The following is a 19,536-nucleotide window of genomic DNA, read 5'->3' on the forward strand; positions in this document are numbered from 1 at the left end:
ACTGGTTTGACTCAACGCAAACACTGGCTTAAAAGATTTTTGTCAAGGGATTTATATAAAGTCTCATTGAAACTGAATAATCTCTTCCAGTGGTTCCTCCTGGCCCAGTCTGCAGCAGAGTTTTCCCCCCACATTCAGGGGGGAAACAATTGAAAACCACCTAAAAACAAACCCCTGAAGGTACTGCTTGAAAAATAAATTCTTCAAAAGCACAGCAAGGACTTTGCAAATGACACTTCAGGAATAAGCTCAGAGTTCATGATTCCCAAAACAGTTCATTTAAACTGGCTACATCACTGATTGGCTCTTTGATGTCAATGAAGACCACCCTTTTTCTAACCTCTGAACAGGATTCTTTCTAATCCCTGAATCAGGATTACACAGAGCCAGGAAAGACTCATGGGTGGCAACTGCCAAGAAAGGACATAATTATTTTCTTTCTATTTTCTTTCATTACAGTGTATTTTTACTGTGTCACACATAAAACAGTAGAAACAAGTGCAGGAGTTTCACTGAAATAGTCCATAACATTTCCTATGGCTTTGTGCAATCACCAATTCAAATCTGAACACCCACATAATTTTTCATTTCGAACACTCAACCCACCCACAAGAGGCAAATATTTGCATGGTTCTTTTATTGAGATGATGTCAATCTGGAAACAGATGGACAGACAAGAAGAAGAGAAATACAGATTCAGTTAATAGGAGCAATGAATCCTATCAGTCATGTCCACAAGGCAGTTTGCTACACACTGTGAGACACTGTCCAAGTGGAGGGCACGTCCAGAGTGTGCCTAGAGCATCCCAGAGCACCTGAACACTTGTCAATGCTGTGGCAAAAACAAGATAGGAGGAATCCCCCAAACTGAGCCCTCTGATGAGAGTACTTGTGGATTTCGAGGGAAACATCACAAATCACATATAAAAATGTCTGGCCTGGTGGTGGGTGTTAGATGGCGATGCTTTGCTCGAGATTTTCTAATTGTTCTTCGAAAAATTTAATCTGCTCTTCGAGGTCCTTCTGTTCAATCAGCAAGGAGGTCTTGACTTGAACAAAGTGTTGATAGTCCTGGAGCTGCTCCTCTGTCAGGTATTTGGCAAGGATTCCAGAGACCACACGTTCTCTCCGGTCCAGATTCTCCTTCAGGTCCTTTGCATCTTCCCGCTGTCGAGACAAGAGCTGGTGCCGTTCATTCAGCGATTGCTAATGGAATCAAAAAACAAAGCAGCACACCATGAGAACCCATCATTCCTGGCAGGCTCTGCTTCTTCATTTGGAAGCCACAGTTGATTTAATTTAATCACTTCCTCTTGTGGTCTTTTTGTTCCACCTGAGATTTTTTCCAATTGAATTACTCATTCTTGTGGCTTGTAGGAGTAAACGCACAGTAAATGCCATCAAGGCTCGCTTCCCCTGTGCTGCCCCCATGAAAAAAAAATCAATACACTTAACATTCTGGTCATTTTAAAGTATTCTGTAACAATCTTTATAGAATTAGAAGCTCTTTAAGGCATGTGTCTTTGGGGCTTGTGTGTTGCATGTGGCCAGAGTGCCATATTAAAAAGATAGAGTGGCTTCTATTAAAAGGTCCATGTTGATACCAAGATGATTTTTTGCCTTTTCTTTTATATACCTTTTATATATCCTCAGTACTTTTAGCATGCATACTTGTAATTCCTTAAGTCTGGTAACTTAGCATTGGCCTGGTATTCTTTTAAGCCAAGAGACCAAACACCCTAGAGACCCCTCAGCTGGAGACCAGCTATGCTCTCTTCAGAAACCGGGACCCCCTCTAGACCATATCCTGTAAACTAACATCTAGCCCATCCTCAGGATGGGGGGGAAATCACACCATTCATCCAAGCCTCTCACTGGGGCATCTTTGTTAGATACGTTGATTTGTAAGGTCTGTAAATTGTATACGTGATCTATCGGTGCGTTCCACCTTAGCGAAGTGCTGCACCATAAGGATCCTTATTAAATATCAAGGTAAAAATCCCTTTATCCCTTAACCCTGTCTGGCTCCCAGTCAGGCAAATGAGCTGAGCATAGCTGCACCTGGAAAGAAGCAAACCACACAAATTCAACGCCTTTGTTGTCACTCACCTTCTCCTCAGCCTCTGTGTTGCCATCCATCCTGCTCATGGCATTCTGGACTCGGGCGAGGCGGCTGGACAAGCAGAGCAGGAGGCTCACCACCTTCTCCAGGTCCCCAATGAACATCATGTAGCGCTCAAATTCATTGGGCTTGCAGAGGTCCTGCACCATGACCTCCAGCTCCTCACCCCACCTGGCACATTCCCTGACTTCCAGGAGAACCAGCTCCTGTTCCTCCCACAGCGCCTGCAGCCTGGATTGGAGACTGGCCATGAGCTCCAGCTGCAAAAAAGAAAAAAAAAAAAAAAAAAGAAAAAAAAAAAAAGAAAAAAAAAAAAAATCACAGAAACTGTTACTGACAAAGGGGATCCATATCAGTACTAGAGAATGGATTTTTTTTCATGTTGTCTTATCCAAACTTTTGACTTTTAAAATAATTTTAAGCTACAGGAATGAAAAAAAGGGGGGGAAAAGCAGCAATATTTTCTAAGCTGTACTTAATTCTCAAACTCTGAAAAGCAAATTACTGGTAATCACCTTAGCTGGTGATATATTCTCTGGCTCAGAGAGCTTCCAGTCAGTCAGAAAGGAACTGCAATAAAGATTACAACATGATTACACAGAGTTGTTCTAAGATATGAGCATGAAGTCCCAGCTCTGTACCAAGCTTTGGGAGAAGTGATTGGAATGTCACTCATCATGTGCACAGAAAAAGTCAGTTCCAATGGGCAATTCAAGCAGGCCAGAGTACCTGGGTAGAAAAGTAATCAGAGGAGGCTGTTTCGTAGGGAAATTATGTGGAAAAAGGCCACAAGACTTGAGTGGGAACACATCATCAGCTTCTTTGGAAGTTGGACAATGAGCAGGAGCAGCAGCAAGACAGCAGGTAATGTGCACAGCGGGAAGAGCTTCAGGAAGGCAGATTGTCATTTCCTGAGATGGAGCATGGCCAGGGGAAAAAGCCCACCTAACTCTGCAAAGCTACATAACTGCCCTTCCAAGCTCCATACTTCTATCACTGTCCTGCTATGTCCCCCATGCTCTGCATGTATGGAATTAATTGGACACTGGAATGTGCAGAAGCTGCTGCCAGCTCTCAGAGTAAAGAATATTTCTTATTTATACTGCCAGTTCTAATTTATTTTACAGATTTTGAGATTAGATTTGAGTGTTAAATTGGGAGTTCACTGCTGCTGCACAGGAGCTGGCTGTGCAAGGAAACCTTTAATGATGACAGCTGAGAGATCTGAGTCAAAGCAGTCAGGATTCAAATGCTACCATTTGTGACCAATATGCCAATTTGCCAGGACTTCACCTACTGGCAAAAATGGATTCAAAGTTACTTGTGAAATGTTATTGGGATAAAAACATCCACAGTAATAATGACATTAATAAGAATTTCTTTGTCGTGATGGAGAAACAGTGGTTCCTGTGATGGCCATCTACATACTTTCTTAGATGTGATGTCATCTAGCTCGTTTGTGATCTCTCTGTTCCTTTTCAGGATGTGGTTTCCCATAGAGGCAGGATCTTTGCTCCTTTGCTTTGTTTCATGCTCAGATTTCAGACATTCTTCTGGTCTATCTCCATGACTTTTCCTGCTATTGGAACAGAAAATAAATACCTGTAGGTAACACTTACAGTTTTCTTCACAAACACTGAATTCATGGTTTTATCCATCTTGACTTCAGGATCACTCTCCTTTCTTCTCATCACAGATCTTCTAATTTTTTAGAAGATAGAGAGCAAAAGATGTGCAGCCTAGGTCTCTCACAGTCCCTTTAATAAGGAACCACTTTTCTTCCATCATATACCCTTAGCCTCAGATATTTCTTTGTATGTAAATCAGAGAGCTATATGCTTTTCGAACGAAAGAAAAATAAAACAACATGCTCAAGTTCATCTTACTATTAGTACGTATAACATCTATACATTAAAATAGACCAAAGTGCTAGATAATTGGTTTTGTCTACTTACTCATTCTCCTGGACATGCTGTACCTTTCCCCTTTTCCTGCGCGATTTATCCAGCATGGAAATGTTAACAGGAAACAAACCCTCCATGAGGTCCAAGGCAGTTTTTCTAAGAGGCTGAGGCATGAGAATGTCCACCAGAGAAGTGTCTTTGGCAATGATCTCCATAGCAAGCTCCTGGTCTCGCTGGTCCTGAGCAGACTGCAGCCTCCTTTTGGGCAGGTGTGTCTCTCTCTCCAGGGGAGCATCGTCGCGGTCGCTGTACATGGAAGTTTCCTGGGCAAGTAAACCTTTGGCTGGACTTTTGTCTCTTTGGTGAGGCTGAGCTGATGCTGTGTGGAGATGCATTTCCTGCTCTGGAGGAGCTGCAGGCTGCTGCTGCTCCTCTGGGTGCTTGAGTGCAACATTCCCACTCAGAGACTGAGTTCTTCGTTCCTCCTCCACTCGAACAGTCTCCTTGCTTCTGCCTCTTGGGACAGGAACAGAGGTTTCAGGAGTCTGCTCCTTTTTATCCTGACCACACACACGTCCAGTGATGTCATTGTGTTCAGGAGTCTTGGATCCATTTTTGGCAGGATCACGGAAACTGTAAGGAAGAAGACAGTTACTTTTATTTGAGACATTCTCTCTGTATCAGATATTTTTGCACTGTTTAGGAATTATGATCAAATGTTTCTGATGTTATGGTTCTGTCTGGAACTTTTAGTTACTTTTATGCTAACCAGCTAAACTAGGAAAATTAAGAAAAATTTTAATTTTTTTTTCTCCATAAGCCATTCACGTCTCCAGAAACCACTGGGATATTTTGAAAGACTGGAAATCCTTTTACTACAAAAGAGACAGCATCACTGCCTTGCTGAGACAGAATTTCAGATGTTTTATTTCCCTTGATGCTCCTCAAACTAGCAAAGCAAATATGGAGAGTTAAAACACAAGCTTCCTAGTTATTGATGTGTAAATGGCCCAGGTTTGTGGTGGCGGCGGTTTGTTGTTGTTGGTTTGTTTTGTTTTCCCCATTTAGAAGAACACACCAAGAGCCCCTGTTGCACCCGTCCTGATCACACACATTCTCCGGGACCGGGCATCTCCGAGCTGTTGGAAATGCTGTTTTCTCCAGAGCTCGGAGGAGGGAGCTGCGATCCCAGAGATGGATGGAGCAGCTGCTCAGGGGCACCCGACAGGAGCGGGCGAACATTCCCAGGCGGACAGCGAAGCATCCCGAGCGGGAAGGAGGGGAGCAGCGCCGGGGGTGCCCCGTGGGGACATGGGCTGTATGCAGGCACAGCTTGCAGCCTTACCTGGCGATGCCGGGACAGCTCGCACAGCGCGGGCACGGCGCTGCCGCACCTCTGGCACATCTGCACGCGTCCTGGAAGGGAGAACAGCGCACTGCGACAACCGGCCCTTCAGGCAGCTGCTGAGTTTTACTCCCATGTTTGTTCTCCCCAGAAAGGGAAGCTGATGGTAGGTCTTTAAGTAGGTGCACAGAGATTTCTGCACCACCCCCCCCCCCTTTTTTTTTTTTTTCCCCCCCCCTAGGGGGAAAGGTTTGGGTTTTGTTCGTTTTCTTTTCTTTTTAATCTTTGGGGGTGTTTTTGTCTACCTCTTTTTTATTAATTAAATTGCTATTATGCTCTTCCTAGGTAGCATCCATTTCCCCCCCCTAGAAAACCAAAAGAACAGCTGTCAACTGAAGATACCTCTACTCTCATAACAATTCAGAAATTCAGCATTGGTGGAAGTTTGTCAGTCTCTTCACTAGGGTAATTTTACTGGTATGTTAAATTATTTAATTTTTGGCCCTTTATCTTCTTGTCTGTAAGCACAGGAAGTTTGAGAGCCCTATAAAAGGAGCTGCTGGAGGATGAACGGTTGTTGTTGGTGCATGACCTCGGTGTGTTAATGTGGCGTCCCTCTCTCCGTCATCACAGCGAGAGTTTCTTACCTGCGTGGAAGAAGGAGTGGATTTTGGTCTCTCAGGAGCTCTCCCAGATGCAGAACCACCTGCCTGTGGGAGACTTTCAGCTGATGGACACTTGCTGGTACAGCTCCCATCCCCTTTGCTGGGATTGCACCTGCTGGTCACGTTCGGTGGGGGAGCAAAAGGCAGAGGAGGAAAAACATCTGGTGGCCTTTGTTCAGAGAGAAGTTGGCAGAAAACCTCATCATTTTGCATCTTCCTGCTTCCGTTTATGTAGGAAATCTGGCCAGGAGAACCTCTGGGATTTGAGAGCCTCTTCTGCAGGGGTGGCTTATGCAGTGGGAGGTGTTGTGAACCACCTGGTCTTTGACTGATCTTTCGTTCCATGTATTCGATCAGCGCACTGTGCTGGATTTGTTTCAGCTCTGTCCTGGAGACACTTGAACTGGAAAATGCCCTTCCCCTGTTCTCCAGATCCCTTCTCCTGGATGCCACTGCTTCTTGCTCAGTGATTTCATCCCTAACTTGACTCCATGATACTTCCTTATCCATTAGGTGATTGAGCTTCTCAGGCTCAGAGAAGCATAGCTTCTTTTGCTCTTGGGTTGCCCTTTTCCTTCCCCCGGCTTGACCTTTTTGTGGCCTCCTTATTTCTTCATTTCTATTGAAACTTTCCAAGGATTCTAGATGAGAAGGGGAGCCAGGAACAGGTTTGGCATCCTCACTTGCACTGGATAATGAGAAAGACCGAAGGTGTTCAACTGACGGCCTTTTAGAGGATTTCTGTCTCAGTCTGACAGGCAAACTCATCTGTAAGTCTTTCCTTTTAAAGGAGGTTTCTTTGAGAACCTTTTGCTGAGCCACTTTAAGTTTCTCTATATAGTCATTCTGGAAACTCTCTTCTGTGAATGAGGCGAGACTCCTAAAAACGAGATCTTTGTTCTGGAGCAGGAGATCATCAGCACTGCACTGATGGTGGTGGCTGCTCCTCTGAAGCTGATGGCCTTCTCTTTGTATCTCTAGACACTGTGCTGAGGCAGCATAGCTGCTTGATGGAATTTCCTTTGGTGACCTCCTTGAATCCTTGTTGGGGTGCAGGACGTTGGTGGTTTTCCCTGCAGAAAGATAGTAAAGCATGGGAGTTGCCTGCCTGGTTATTTGTTCACCAGCACGGTCCTCCTGAAGCTGTCTTGAGAGCTGTGTTTGAAATACAGGCTGGTGCTTCTGAGCAGGAGGCTCCTCTTGTTCCAGACTGCTGTTGTTACCCTGGTTTTCTTTCTGGACTTCACGTAATGACTGAGATGTGGAATCTTCCTTTGGTCTGAAAAAAGCCATTTGGCTTGTGCACTGCTTCCTTCCCTGATCCAGCTCCTCACACTGAGGGTGCTCCCCTTCCACGGCATTGCAGCTGCAGGACAGTGGTGATCTCTGCACTTTGTTTTGCTGGTTTGGGACTGGTTCCCTAATATTGCTCATAATTTTTCCTGCAGAATCATAGCACTGATTTTTGTCTGCATAACTGTTCAGCTTCCTGGGAGCATTTTTATTTAAAAGAGCATTCTCCATACATTTTAGTTCCGAACTGTCCTCAAACACATCCTGATCCGTGTCTGAATGCCACTCAGCATGGAAAGGGCCCTGAGCAGAGGGCAAGGACTCTTTCCTCTGGCTGGGCCCTGGCACAGTGCTTGGCAGAGCTGCTTCTCTGGTGCTTGGCTTAGGCACATCCCTGGGGCACTGTTTGCCTTCCTGTGTATCATTAACAGCATTGGGGTTGGAATGTGCTTGGTGATAGGATTTGGAGTCCATCTCTTTGGGAATTTTATTGGCATAACCTGAATTACAAGCAGAAAGTATTTTGGGGATATTCACCACAGAGTCTGTCTTTAAATATTCTTGAAAAATGAATGAAGAAGGTCTGCTGAAAATGTGTGGATTGCTTCTCTTTGTAGCTTGTTGTGATGGGCTCCGCTCTCCGCTTTCCTCTGTCTTTAATGCCTGAACCTTCGATACCTCATTTGTAAAATCAGAAGAAAGGCCCTTGTTTTCCAGAGTCTTTTCCCTGTTAGGCCCTACATCTTGCTCTGTAACTGCGTCCCAGTGTTGGCTCCACGGCACATCCCCATCTGCTGGCTCCCTGCCCTGCACGCCAGGAGCTGGCTGCGCGCTGCCCTCGGGGTGCCCCGCAGAGCCCCGTCTCTCTCTCGGCTTTCCCAGGTGTCTGTCAGTGATGCTGTAGCTGTCGGCTCGCGTGGGAGGGGACAGTGGGGGTGCTGCCAGGGCTGGAGGTCCCTGGTTTGAAGTCCTTTGGGGTGCAGTAATCCCACAGCCATCTGGGAGACTGCCGCTGTTGTGGGTGCTCAGCTCGGGTGCCTTGTGTGCCTGGGGGGAGCTGGGGTCAGGGTGTGCAGCACTGAGATGATAAATTCCTGTCACATATTCCGAGTCCATGTACGGGACCTGCTCTGGAGGCACACAGAAATATTCACCGTGGCACCATGGCGGGGGGTACTCTGGAACGTTTGATCCTCCTGAGAAAGAGCTGTAAGCAGAGTCTGCCCTGCCAGGGAGGTGCAAGAGATGGTCCATGCTGCTGATTGACTTCACTGGCAAAAGATGATCGTTTTCAGGAGAGGCCACAGGCTCTACCAGCTTCCCAGTCCTGTCACCTTGCCTGTGAGTCCATCGTTCTATCTCATTCCCAGCTGAAGTCATGTTGTAGTATTTCCAGAAATCCAAGTCTGATCAAAAGTCCACAACCGAGTTGTTAGAAATGAGCATTTTTCCCTGCAGTTACATTCCAATAATGTCTAGAGGATCCTGAAAAGAAAGAGAAATGTGTGAAAAAGACTCAGTGGGAGGATTCTCATGGCACATCTTGGAAAACCTTTCCCAGAGTCCTGTAAAAAGTGGCTTGAGACTGACAGAGCCTCTTGATGAGATATTCTGCTGTCAGAATCTGTCCCAAGTCACAGATTTTAAAAGATGGCCAAATATTTACGGCTGCAGCTCAGAACTCCCCTGCAACCCCCCAAATGGACTAAGGAAAAGGCACCAGCATAGTGTTCACAACAAATACACAGTTTTTGCAGAGTCTGGAAAACAGCCTGTGTTTATCAGCAGCACTTGACAGCTCCTCTCTGATTGCTGTGCATGGTGCCCATAGGTTCAGTTTAACAAATGGATCTCCTCAGGCAGCAACCCAATGAGCCAGGAGGAGACAAGCAGGAGATTCTCACAGCAGCAGTGTGAGCCTCTCACCCACCTCTGCCAGCTCCAAACCCTGTGATGTGCTCCCACACTAGGAGCCCCAAATGAAAAACTGAACCTGGCACTAGCGTGGTGCTCCCCAGAACCTTGTTTAGTAATTCTCATTTATACCAGATCTAGAAACTGATTAGTTATTAAAAGAAAGAAAACAAACCATCTTGAAAAGCTTCATCAACAACCTTGTTTAGTAATTCTCATTTATACCAGATCTAGAAACTGGTTATTAAAAGAAAGAAAACAAACCATCTTGAAAAGCTTCATCAACAAGCTGCTCCAGTAAAAAAAGCCTTCTGAAGAGACACAGACTGTGTCCAGATCCCTCTAGAATATTACATGTCTGATTTATTCATATAGATTGAACTCACCAGATACTAATCTCCCATTCCCAATATCATATTTCTGTGATGGGACCTCAAAATCTGGCAGAAAGAGAGGTTTCAGCACGATGTTTCTCTTTAATTTAATTAAAAAAAAAAAAAAAAAAATCACATTCCTGCCTTGCTTCAAAGACAGTCCTGGTATCATTCATTTTGAGCCAAAGGAAGAGAAGGATAGGAGCCAAAATACACAAGTTAATCTATAAATGAAACTTGGACTGGTGGGACACATGAAATAGATTAACTAGTTTCTGGGAAATGAAAACAGCCTAACAGCACAAAGTGGTAATTTGCCTGCTGGATTTTTGGGGTGTTTGTCTCTTTTTTTTTAACATTTCAGTAAGAAACCAACTCAAGGAAGTCTGGAGTTCTCTCCCTCTTTGCAGGTGATTTAAAACACAGTTGTGAAATTTAGTTGTCTGTCTGTGACTAATAGGGTCACAAAGGAAATAGGAAGCATCAGTGGCTGGTGATGCCCTTCCCCATCCTTTTCACCATGGAGTATTGAGGAATTTAAAGAAAAAAAAAATCTTAGATACTTGGTAAAAGGAAAACTTCGGATTTTCTGAAACCACTGAGGGGAAAAAAAGCAGTGGAATGATTTCAGTGACACTAACTGCAGACTGGGAGGGCACCACGGTGTATCTATCACCCTGCAGTAACATTCCCTAGGCAGACAGAGTGCCCTGGAAGCCTGGCCCATGGCAGGGATCCCTGGGTCTCACTGTGCTGGCAGAGGTAGGGAGTACTTGAAGGTGCTGTGGGTGCACAGGATCAAACCATTCCACAAGAGATCCAGAAGACAGATTTTTCTGCCATTCTTATCTCCCTTGCTTTAATTAATTTTTTTCCCCCCGGTGGAACCTCTCCAAGCAGCTCTTACTGGTGGTGCTGTAAATAGACCCAGCCGAGTCTTTGTCTGGGATGTGCTGGCACAGTTCCACGGAAGTTAATGGAGCCTCCCTGATTTACAATGAGAATTTGGCTCTAACTTTTCCCAGCAATGTGTAGAATCCAAGTCACTGTTGTGATTTAGTTCATGTCTATCAATGGAAGCGCTCTCCTGGTTTCCTGTAGCAGTCATTCCCAAGATCTGTTTTCCCCCATTGTTTCAAACTCCTCAGTGGGATTTACAGTGAAGCTGGCAAGAGAGAGAAGAATTTTTGACTCAGGTTTTTACAATGATACCAGAAGTGTTAGGAAATATAATTTCAGTATCTTAGAAGACTGAGGTAAGAACCTCAGACTGATACTGAAATACACCTTAGGGAAAACCTGTCTTACTTCTTTTAAAGAGGATTCTAAATTCAGGATTCTTAAGCCCTGGAAGCAGAATCGTTTATCTCAATGTGTTCAAGGAACTATGTGGAAACTGCCCTCTCTTTCCCATCTAAGAGAAAATCATTAATGTCCTTAAAACTCAACTGACATGAACAAGGACATTATTGTTCTCAGCAGGGAGGTGGTGGAGCTCCCTCCTGGACTGTGCTGCCTCTGGGTCTCAGATGTATTCTGGCAAGGCTGGAATACAACGTGCTATTCCAGACTGGCTTGCAATACTTGCATTGTAAACCACTGAAAGCAAGAATAAAAATGTTAAATTAAAGTATATCAGAACTAAACCCACTGAAAGATGAAGGGAAATGTGATGGAAGAGGTAGGACTGACACCAAAGAAGGCTCTGAGCATCAACACCTTATTATCTAAAAGCCCCTCATACCTTTTCTATATGCCTCCCATGGGCAGCCCCACACAGCTCTGGCTCTTTCTCTCCTTCTTCTCTCTTCCTTCTGCAGTTCCAGCTCGCTGCTCCCTGTCCCCAGCACGGCCACCTAACCCTGTCTGACCCTTGCATGACATCTTACCCTCTCTGTCCCTCACACACCCTCCTGTCCCTCCCTCCTCAGAGCATGGCCAGCACACTCCAGCTGCCTCTCTAACAGCTATCTCACTTTTATCACACCCATGGCTGCGAGGGCAGGGCTGTCCCACTCTTTGGTAATTAATACAGCTGCAATGTATGGGGGGCAAGAGTGCCTCCAGCACTCTCTCTATCTGTCCTCCCACAGAAGTGCATTAACAGTGCAGGGATGCAGGGAAGTGTATTCACTCCGTGACCAAGGAAGAAATAAAGCCACCATTGACCTATGAAGTGCCAAAGTTGTTCGCTTGTTGTTTTTTGTTGTTAAAAACAGAGGCTAACTTTACTTCCATCCACATCAACTTGTTCCCTGTTCTAGGGAAAGGTGATTTGCATTGTGCAATCTTGAATTCTTTGCAACCAACTCAGTATATCAAAGCCTCATGTCTGGTAAATTAACTCTGTACAGGGAAAACCTAGTGACTCCAGAGCACAGTCAGTGAACAACTTACCTGTCTTATAAGGGCAAGATTTATTATAATTATAGTTTGGTCTTGTTTGACCTCATTTAGAGTTTGCTAGGTGCCATAATTGATCTGTAACTCACCTGCACTTATATACAATGCTTGCCCAAACAAATCATCACCCACCAGAAACAGAGGTATTCTCTCTACCAAGTCTCTGGGTTGCCCTCAACAACCCGGGAAAGATGCCCCCTGGCACATAACACAGTCTGCAATAATTTGTGTACTAGTGGAGTTCCCTTGAAGTGACCAACACCATCTTTACATCACAGAAGCAAGAATGACAATTTTCCTTAATAAACACAAGCAGAGTTCAAACCTTCCTCGCTCCCTTTTTGTGTAAGTGCCCTTTTTATACAAATGACCCCATGAAAATAAAGGGGAAACCCACAGCTGTTAATGTGGATCCAACTACAGGACACAAGTGCTCTCCAGAAGAGAACAAGTGTGCAAAATGCAAAGCAAACACCTTGACCAACCTGCCAATATTATGTCATGTCCACATTTGTGAATGACCTGTTCCTTATCAAAGGGTAAACACTGGATGTAAATATTAACTGGAATTCTTCAGATTCCAATCTGTTGCACACTCTGCAGCACCTGACCCATCTGCTCCCCAGACCACGAGATCCCATTGCTACCAAAAGATCTCCTGAGAGGCTCTTGCTTTGATCAGCAGGTGATCCTCCTGGCTTTCCCAGGGCAGCCTAGAGAGGCCACAGTCCTGGGGGTGTCAGGTGCAGCCTCTGGCATCCCAGAAACCTTCAGCAGGTCACGGCTGGTGCCCTGGCACAGGCTCCCCGTTCTCCATCCCCTCTTCCTGGACAGAAACCCACGCCCCTGCACAACGTGGATGCGTTCTCAGTGACTCTGCCTCTGAGGTATCAGATGTCTGGAAATAAGAGCTGCTCCTTTGCCCAGACTCTGAAATATTCAGGAATTCCAGACAAATATCCGAAATCTTCAAATTCCATCACTTTGACATGACTGTTGAAAGGGTGAGGGAAATGGAAGGATACTACATTCAGGAAAGCGTGGCTGGCATTGCCTTTGTGCCCAGCATCTCTGAAACTCACAATTTCTCTCTTTCTCTGCCTTTTTTAACAGATACTTCTCCTTTGTTATTATTTGTTTCTAGCCTGTAATCAACAATGTTATCCCCTTGGACTTTCAACTGTGGGTTTCAAACAGGAAGGCAAACATAGCAGATGGTACTGCCTTTGGTTGACTGAAAAAACCCACTTTCTGCTAATCTTTATTTTTTTTTTTTTTGCTAAGATTTCTGTAGACTCTAATCACTGTTTTTCTCATGTAGTGCAATTTCCAGAACTATCGTGCAGGTAGGTAATGGTCACCAAGGATATTGTACATCAACACCCAAGGAGAAAATCTCACGTGGTGTTGGAGTCCAGGGCATTCCTTTGGCTGCCCTGGAGGGTCAGGGACCTGGGCAGGGGGGTCTGGGACCCCAGCCCAGGGCTCAGAGAGACACTGGCTTTGATCTCAGTCCATGGGAAAAACTTCCTACACTGAGAGAAGGTTTACAGGCCACAAGAATGTGAGAAATAGTAGTTTAGCTTATCACAGAATGAGAAAATAGTAGTTTTAGGTTTCTAGCATTGAAGTGAATGGGGACAAGATGGAGAATCTGGGGCGTTGTCTCCTTCTCCTTCTCCTTCCCTCACTCCATTGCTGCATTGACGTGGCACAAAGTAGTTAGTGAGGATTGGGTCAAAGTAAAGATGACCTTTTTAGTAATAGTGATGGACATTGGTAAGAAATAGTAAATAAGAAATACGTAGTAATTAGTATAAAAGATAAGGACAGCCCAGCTCAGGGGGAGACGTGAGGAATCCATGCAGCTGCCAACATCTTGTCGGACTCCGAGAAAATTGTAAAATAAGAAAAAATAAACGAAGTATGCAACCTTGAGAAATCTAAACCTGAGAACTCCGTCTCTTCCTTCGGCTTGGCTCGGAGCTGCACAGGGGAGCAAAGACCCTGAAACCACCTCAATGTTGGGGTGAGCCCCCGACAACGTGGGAGACTCACCTTGCTACTGGGAGCCAGGGATTCAAAGTGTCACACGGTCCCCAAACAGAGCCTCAGTGGGATTTAGAGGAGGTTTATGTGCACAGAACTAAATTTCACCGTGGTTTGAGGAATGTAAACATTTCCAGTAAAACCCACTTGAGGCTTTCTGGGGCTATCAAAGTGTTGTGAGAAATTGAGAGAAGGATGAAAATAATAGTAATAAAATGCATCTCGGTATCCCCTTTTATGTGTGGGGGCACAGACAAACCTCCCTAAACTTCCTCACCCTGCTATTGCAGGCTCTCTAGAGAAGGAAGGGGTCCCTAGTGACCAGCATGGGAGCTTTGCTGGAGCCACAGCACTGGGATGGGTCCATCCTACACCTGCCTGGTGTCACCTCCCATAGGGATGGGCAGGAACATTTGGCATTTGTCTAACGTGCCTACTGGGTGATGAAAAGCCCAAATAAATGGCTTTTGGTGGTGAGAGCTATGGCCCAATCTCTGGCCAAGGATTTAATGAGGAAGATCTGGTTTGGCAATTCTTCACAGCCCCGTGAGAGACTCTTTCTGAGCGCCCAACAGGGTGCTCAAAGGGTCTGACCTTTTAATTAGAGCAGTTACCCACTACATACCTCTCTATTGTCCTTGAATTCCCTGACTTTCCTTATTCAGCCTCAACAATTTCTCTTGGTTTCCATCAGCATTAGTGCCTATTCTATTAAACACCAAATACTTATTGTTTCTTCTACCTCTGTCAGTGCTTCTCAGAAAATGATTTTGCCAGCAGTGTCATCCCAAATATATGCATTTCTTCCCAACCATTTCCATTTTATCTCTTTTAATGTCATCATGTTTTCCTTATTTCTTTTTAAAATCAAATCAAGTTCATTTGATGCCATAAACGTACCCCCATACTGCTTTTACAGGCTACAAAAACACCACAAGAGCATTAAAAAATTACAGACTCTAAAATACTAAAAACCAAAAAGAAAAAAAATCCAACGACACTGTTGTTTTTTAAACATATGTCTTTAGAATTAATATATATATTATCAAATTAACTAATTAATAGAATTTAATGAAATATGATAAAGATGTTTTCTCACTTATACCATGTTGATTGCTGGGGCTGTCCAAGAAACAGCAGGGAAAAATAAAATTCTCCTAGTTCCCCTGACCTACTTCTGGCTGCACTGAGCTTCCCACAAGCAAGTCAAGCTCAAAGAGAAGGAACTGGCCATTAAATAGGGGTAATCCTGTTCAACATCTCCTTTCACTGACAGGGTTTTAGTGCAGAATCCTGTGAGTTGGTGGTTGGTTAGGATCCTGTGCAAGCACAGTTTTAAAGACATGTTCATTATTAATTGCCTATAATTAGAAAAACCCAAGTGCTTATAACAGGCAGCTTCACTAGCTGCCCCCATCCCAAACCCAATGTGTTCCCAGCACTGCCTGGATCACAATTTGACTTTTCCAGCTTTATCAGAGCTCTGGGAGAGCTGATGCTCAGTCAAACTTACTAGTGAGGGTTGGCTGGCTGGGAAATGTCATGAAGCCATCTTATCTTTGAAGAATTGTGGTTTTCTGGCACCTACATATGCTTTATTCTTATAAAAAAATATTCTCAGAAGCGTTATGGATGGCTCTGTAATTGCAGTCCAAGAGTCCTTGCCAGAACAACCCTGCAGATTCCAATTTCTACATGCTGTAGTTGTGTTTTCCACAGACAAACCTGCAATGAGAACAAACATTCCTGCTCCAGTTTTAGGCAAGGATGGATCCAGAGGCACTGCCTGGGGAAGGAGCAGTGTCTAATTTGCCTTAATGAAGTGGGATTATATGTATTATTTATGTATAGAAACATATGTTTATATAATTTAAATTATGGCTTCAAATGGATCAAAAAATTCATTCCCTGGTCCTGAAATGTACAAAGAAGCTTTTTGCTGAACTTAGCAAGCTTTAGACTGTGTGCTATGAACTTCATGAAGACACAGACATACACTCTCTTCACGACATTCCCAAAGTCACTTCCATCTAGGGAATACTGACAGGTAAAATATGGCACAGAGAATCCTACCAGACCTTCCCAGAGCAGAGGGTGACATGGTCAAGCTGTCTCACCTAGATTATCCCTGAGAACAGGAGAGCACAGGAATCAGCTTGTGGTGCCTGGAAAACTTGCCAACACTGAACACAAGTGAGGAGGAGACTGGAAACACGAGAGGAACAGAGAGAAAGCAAGCACGGATGTGGAAATGCAGCTTCATCTAACAAAACAATCTCCCTGTACCTCAGAGTACATCTTACAAACTTCAGTTATACACTGCCACACCAGTAGGACTCTGCCTTACCATGAAGTCATTTGAGTCCCACAGCAGGAGCAGAACCCTGGCCTCTCACCTTCTCAGCACTCCTCCTAACTACCAATTAATTTTTTTTAATACCTTACTACCCTCAGTAAATCATGTAACTTCTCCAGTCTTTCATAGCAGCTGTCTAAAATATAATTGGCAAACAATATTAGCACTTCCATTTCTTGTCTATAAATCAAGCATTATGAAGTCATATCAATTAATTTGGTATTTTTAAAAAGCCATTAGCTCTTTCTTATTTTGACATAGGAGACAGAAACTATTCCTTTGCAGAGGATGTCTGTTTTCAGTCTAATTCATCCAGATGTTAAACTTAATTGTGCCTGCCTTTGGGCTGGGGCAGACAGTAATGCTGTATCCAGTTACTACAGAACATTCCACTGGAACAAGAGGAAACCACCAAATATACACAAGAAATAATATATTAGACATCTCTGTTCCTTTGGCAAATATTGCATTCCAGTATTTTCCCATAGCTTTGGTCTGGGCTTATGCTTAATCTCACTAAACGTATCCCTGGCTTCCACAAGAAAATATGGAAACCTGGATTAGTAGTTAAAACTAATCTGGAACTATCCAATGGTTACATTAGGGCAGGTTTAGTGGTGGGGTGGGGGTTGCTCAGAATTAGGGGCAGAAATCAAACCCTTGGTGTGCAAAGAGCATCACAGAATCACAGAATGGTTTGGCTTGGAGGGGTCGTTAAAGGTCCTCCAGTTCCAGCCCTGCATGGGCACAGACAGCTTCCACTCCCCCAGGTCGATCCCAGCCCTGCCCAGCCTGGCCTTGGCCATCCAGGGATGGGGCAGCCACAGCTTCTCTGGGCACCCTGTGCCAGGGTCTCACCACCCTCACAGGGAGAATTTCTTCTCAGTATCTAAAGTAAACCCACCCTCCTTCAGCCTCCCTCCAGATGTGCTGCAGGACTGGCAGGACATGTCAGAGGGAAAATGCTGGGGGAAGCATAAATAGATTCAATTGTGGGAAAAGGCAGCACTCAGAGGGTTTGTGAGAGACTTTCCCTAAGCAGGTGATTCCAGGACAGGTATTCACCTCTGCTAACAGCTGAGTAATTCAGAGCAGTGGCAGTTTCAGTGAGAGGGTCTGCTGGGTACATAAAGCAGGGACCAAATGATTCCCTGTCTGTAGCACTTCATAACAGCCAGTCCCCATCCAAAGAGAAAGGTGTGAGTTTTTGCAGACCCACCTTTCTATATTTAACCCATTCTAGAGAACTTCCCCTCTGAGTTCCCAAATCAGTTCTCTATAACCTGCATTTCACCATTAGCCTCAAACATTGACTGTGCTGGAGAATCATTAAGCACATTTTGTACCAAGGTAGCTATTTTCTGTGTAAAAATATCTACCTGCCAGCCCTTTTACCAAAACCATTTAACACAGACCTATTTATTCTAAAAAACCCCACATAATCTGCTCACTCACGGATAGAGCAGAGCTCCTGTGGTTGTATTAGACCCAGGTGACTCTCTAGACTCTCCATGTCCACAGCAGGGGTGCAATTGGTCCCTTACACACTACAACACACTGATAATTTTAGGATTTTAAAGAGAATTTTTCTGTTACAGATTATTATACAAATCCTCAATTATTTGGTTACATTCGCTTCCCTATGAAAATGCCATCGTTCATCATTCAGTCAGAGATCCTGAGGACAAGCCCTGAAGTTTATGTGTCCAGGTGCAATCATGTGTGCCCAAGACAGCTTCCAGCCCCAAGTTAAACATTTCAAAATGTGGTTTTAATATTTTCCAACATCCATCCTGCTCCTTCCTCTCTTTCCAGGCTGGCTGTTACAGAAGAGTGCCTCGATGGGGGCACAGGGACTTTGGCAGCAGATGCTCTGCAGGGCACCTGGGAACAGAGTCAGCCCTTGGCTGGGAGAAAGGATTGGCAGAAAACTCAGCACACGGACACCTGTTTGTCCAACGTTATGCTTCCTTCTCTCTCCACCATCCACCAGCTCATGCCTGGCCCTGGATGGGCTCTGGCAACACGTGTAAGTCATCCCTCCCCAGCGGGACCGTTGGCTGCCCTGCGCTGCCGAGCTGGGACAGCACACCCTGCACCTCCCCTAGAGCTGAGACCTCCCAAACCACCTGGAAGTGGTGCCACGGTGCCACAGGCACCCTCACACAAACTGCATCAAGCCCTGTGGGGTGCAAGGACAGGTGTGGTGTCCCCCAGCTGCTCAAGGGACACTGCTGAGATAAAGGAAAATCTGTTTATCAGGAGACACCAGTGAACTCATCCACCACACACTGGGACCCTTAAAGGTCCGCAGCTGGGATCTGGCTGAATCCCTCCCCAAACACATGCACTTATCCACAGGCTGAGGAGCGGTCACTTAGACCATGGGTCAGCAGAATCACGTTCTCCAGACTTAGAGCAAACACAATATAAACAGCAGAGTAACCAGGATGTTCTTTTCATTCTTTTCTTGCGTAAAGCAAATATACAAATAGACAGCACAGCAACTGCTGAAAACAGTATGTACCAGGTACAGGCATCTAAAACACACACACACACACACTGAGGTGTTGTTTGGTTTTGTTAGAATCATGGAACTACACAAAGTGGTTTGGGTTAGAAGGTACCTTAAAGCTGATCCAGTTCCACCCTTGGGAAACCTTTGCATACACCAGGTTACCTGTTAGCTCGAGCGAGATGAAGGCATGTGCACAGTGGGTACAGACAGGACAAATTCTCTCCCTCCAGTATTCTCTTTACAAAGCAGCAGCCAATGCTCTGGTTCCACGTTCCAGCTGTGCCCGCAGAGCAGATCTCACAGCCGGAGGAGCAGACCTTGTGCAGATCACAGCCTGGAGAGCTCCCAGGGCACTCCGGGGGTCAGAGGCGATCCCCATCTCTCACCTGTCACCACAGCCGGGATGTCCCCGGCCCAGGGACAGCTCCACGGCCATCACAGCTGCAGGTGGCTGTCACTGCCCCGGTCTGAGGCACTCTGGTGCACAGCAGCGGTGCAGAGGCAGTGGAGAAGGAAAGCAGCGAGCACTGGGCTGGGCTGTTCCATTATCTCACCAGTCAATCATTAACAGCGGGGCTGTTTCTGCCTGAGCT

General features: G+C 45.2%; 1 protein-coding gene across 3 annotated transcripts; it reads right to left on the reverse strand.

Annotated features, from left to right (window-relative positions):
- Positions 1-591: 591 nt before the first annotated feature.
- SHROOM1 (shroom family member 1) lies at positions 592-19,536 on the reverse strand. 3 transcript variants are annotated; one of them, XM_040078357.2, is made up of 7 exons: positions 19,330-19,536; positions 6,019-8,814; positions 5,372-5,442; positions 4,078-4,659; positions 3,551-3,701; positions 2,110-2,382; positions 592-1,206 (listed from the first exon to the last, which is right to left on the reverse strand). In XM_040078357.2, the coding sequence occupies exons 2-7, from the start codon at positions 8,707-8,709 to the stop codon at positions 952-954; spliced, it is 4,023 nt and encodes a 1,340-aa protein (XP_039934291.1). In that variant the 5' UTR covers positions 8,710-8,814; positions 19,330-19,536; the 3' UTR covers positions 592-951. The 3 variants fall into 3 exon arrangements, with proteins under 3 accessions (XP_039934291.1, XP_039934290.1, XP_039934289.1); XM_040078356.2 differs by having other exon boundaries at positions 19,106-19,469; XM_040078355.2 differs by having other exon boundaries at positions 3,551-3,698; positions 19,106-19,409.

Source organism: Hirundo rustica, chromosome 14 (genome assembly GCF_015227805.2).
Source record: "Hirundo rustica isolate bHirRus1 chromosome 14, bHirRus1.pri.v3, whole genome shotgun sequence".
Lineage (NCBI taxonomy): Eukaryota > Metazoa > Chordata > Aves > Passeriformes > Hirundinidae > Hirundo > Hirundo rustica.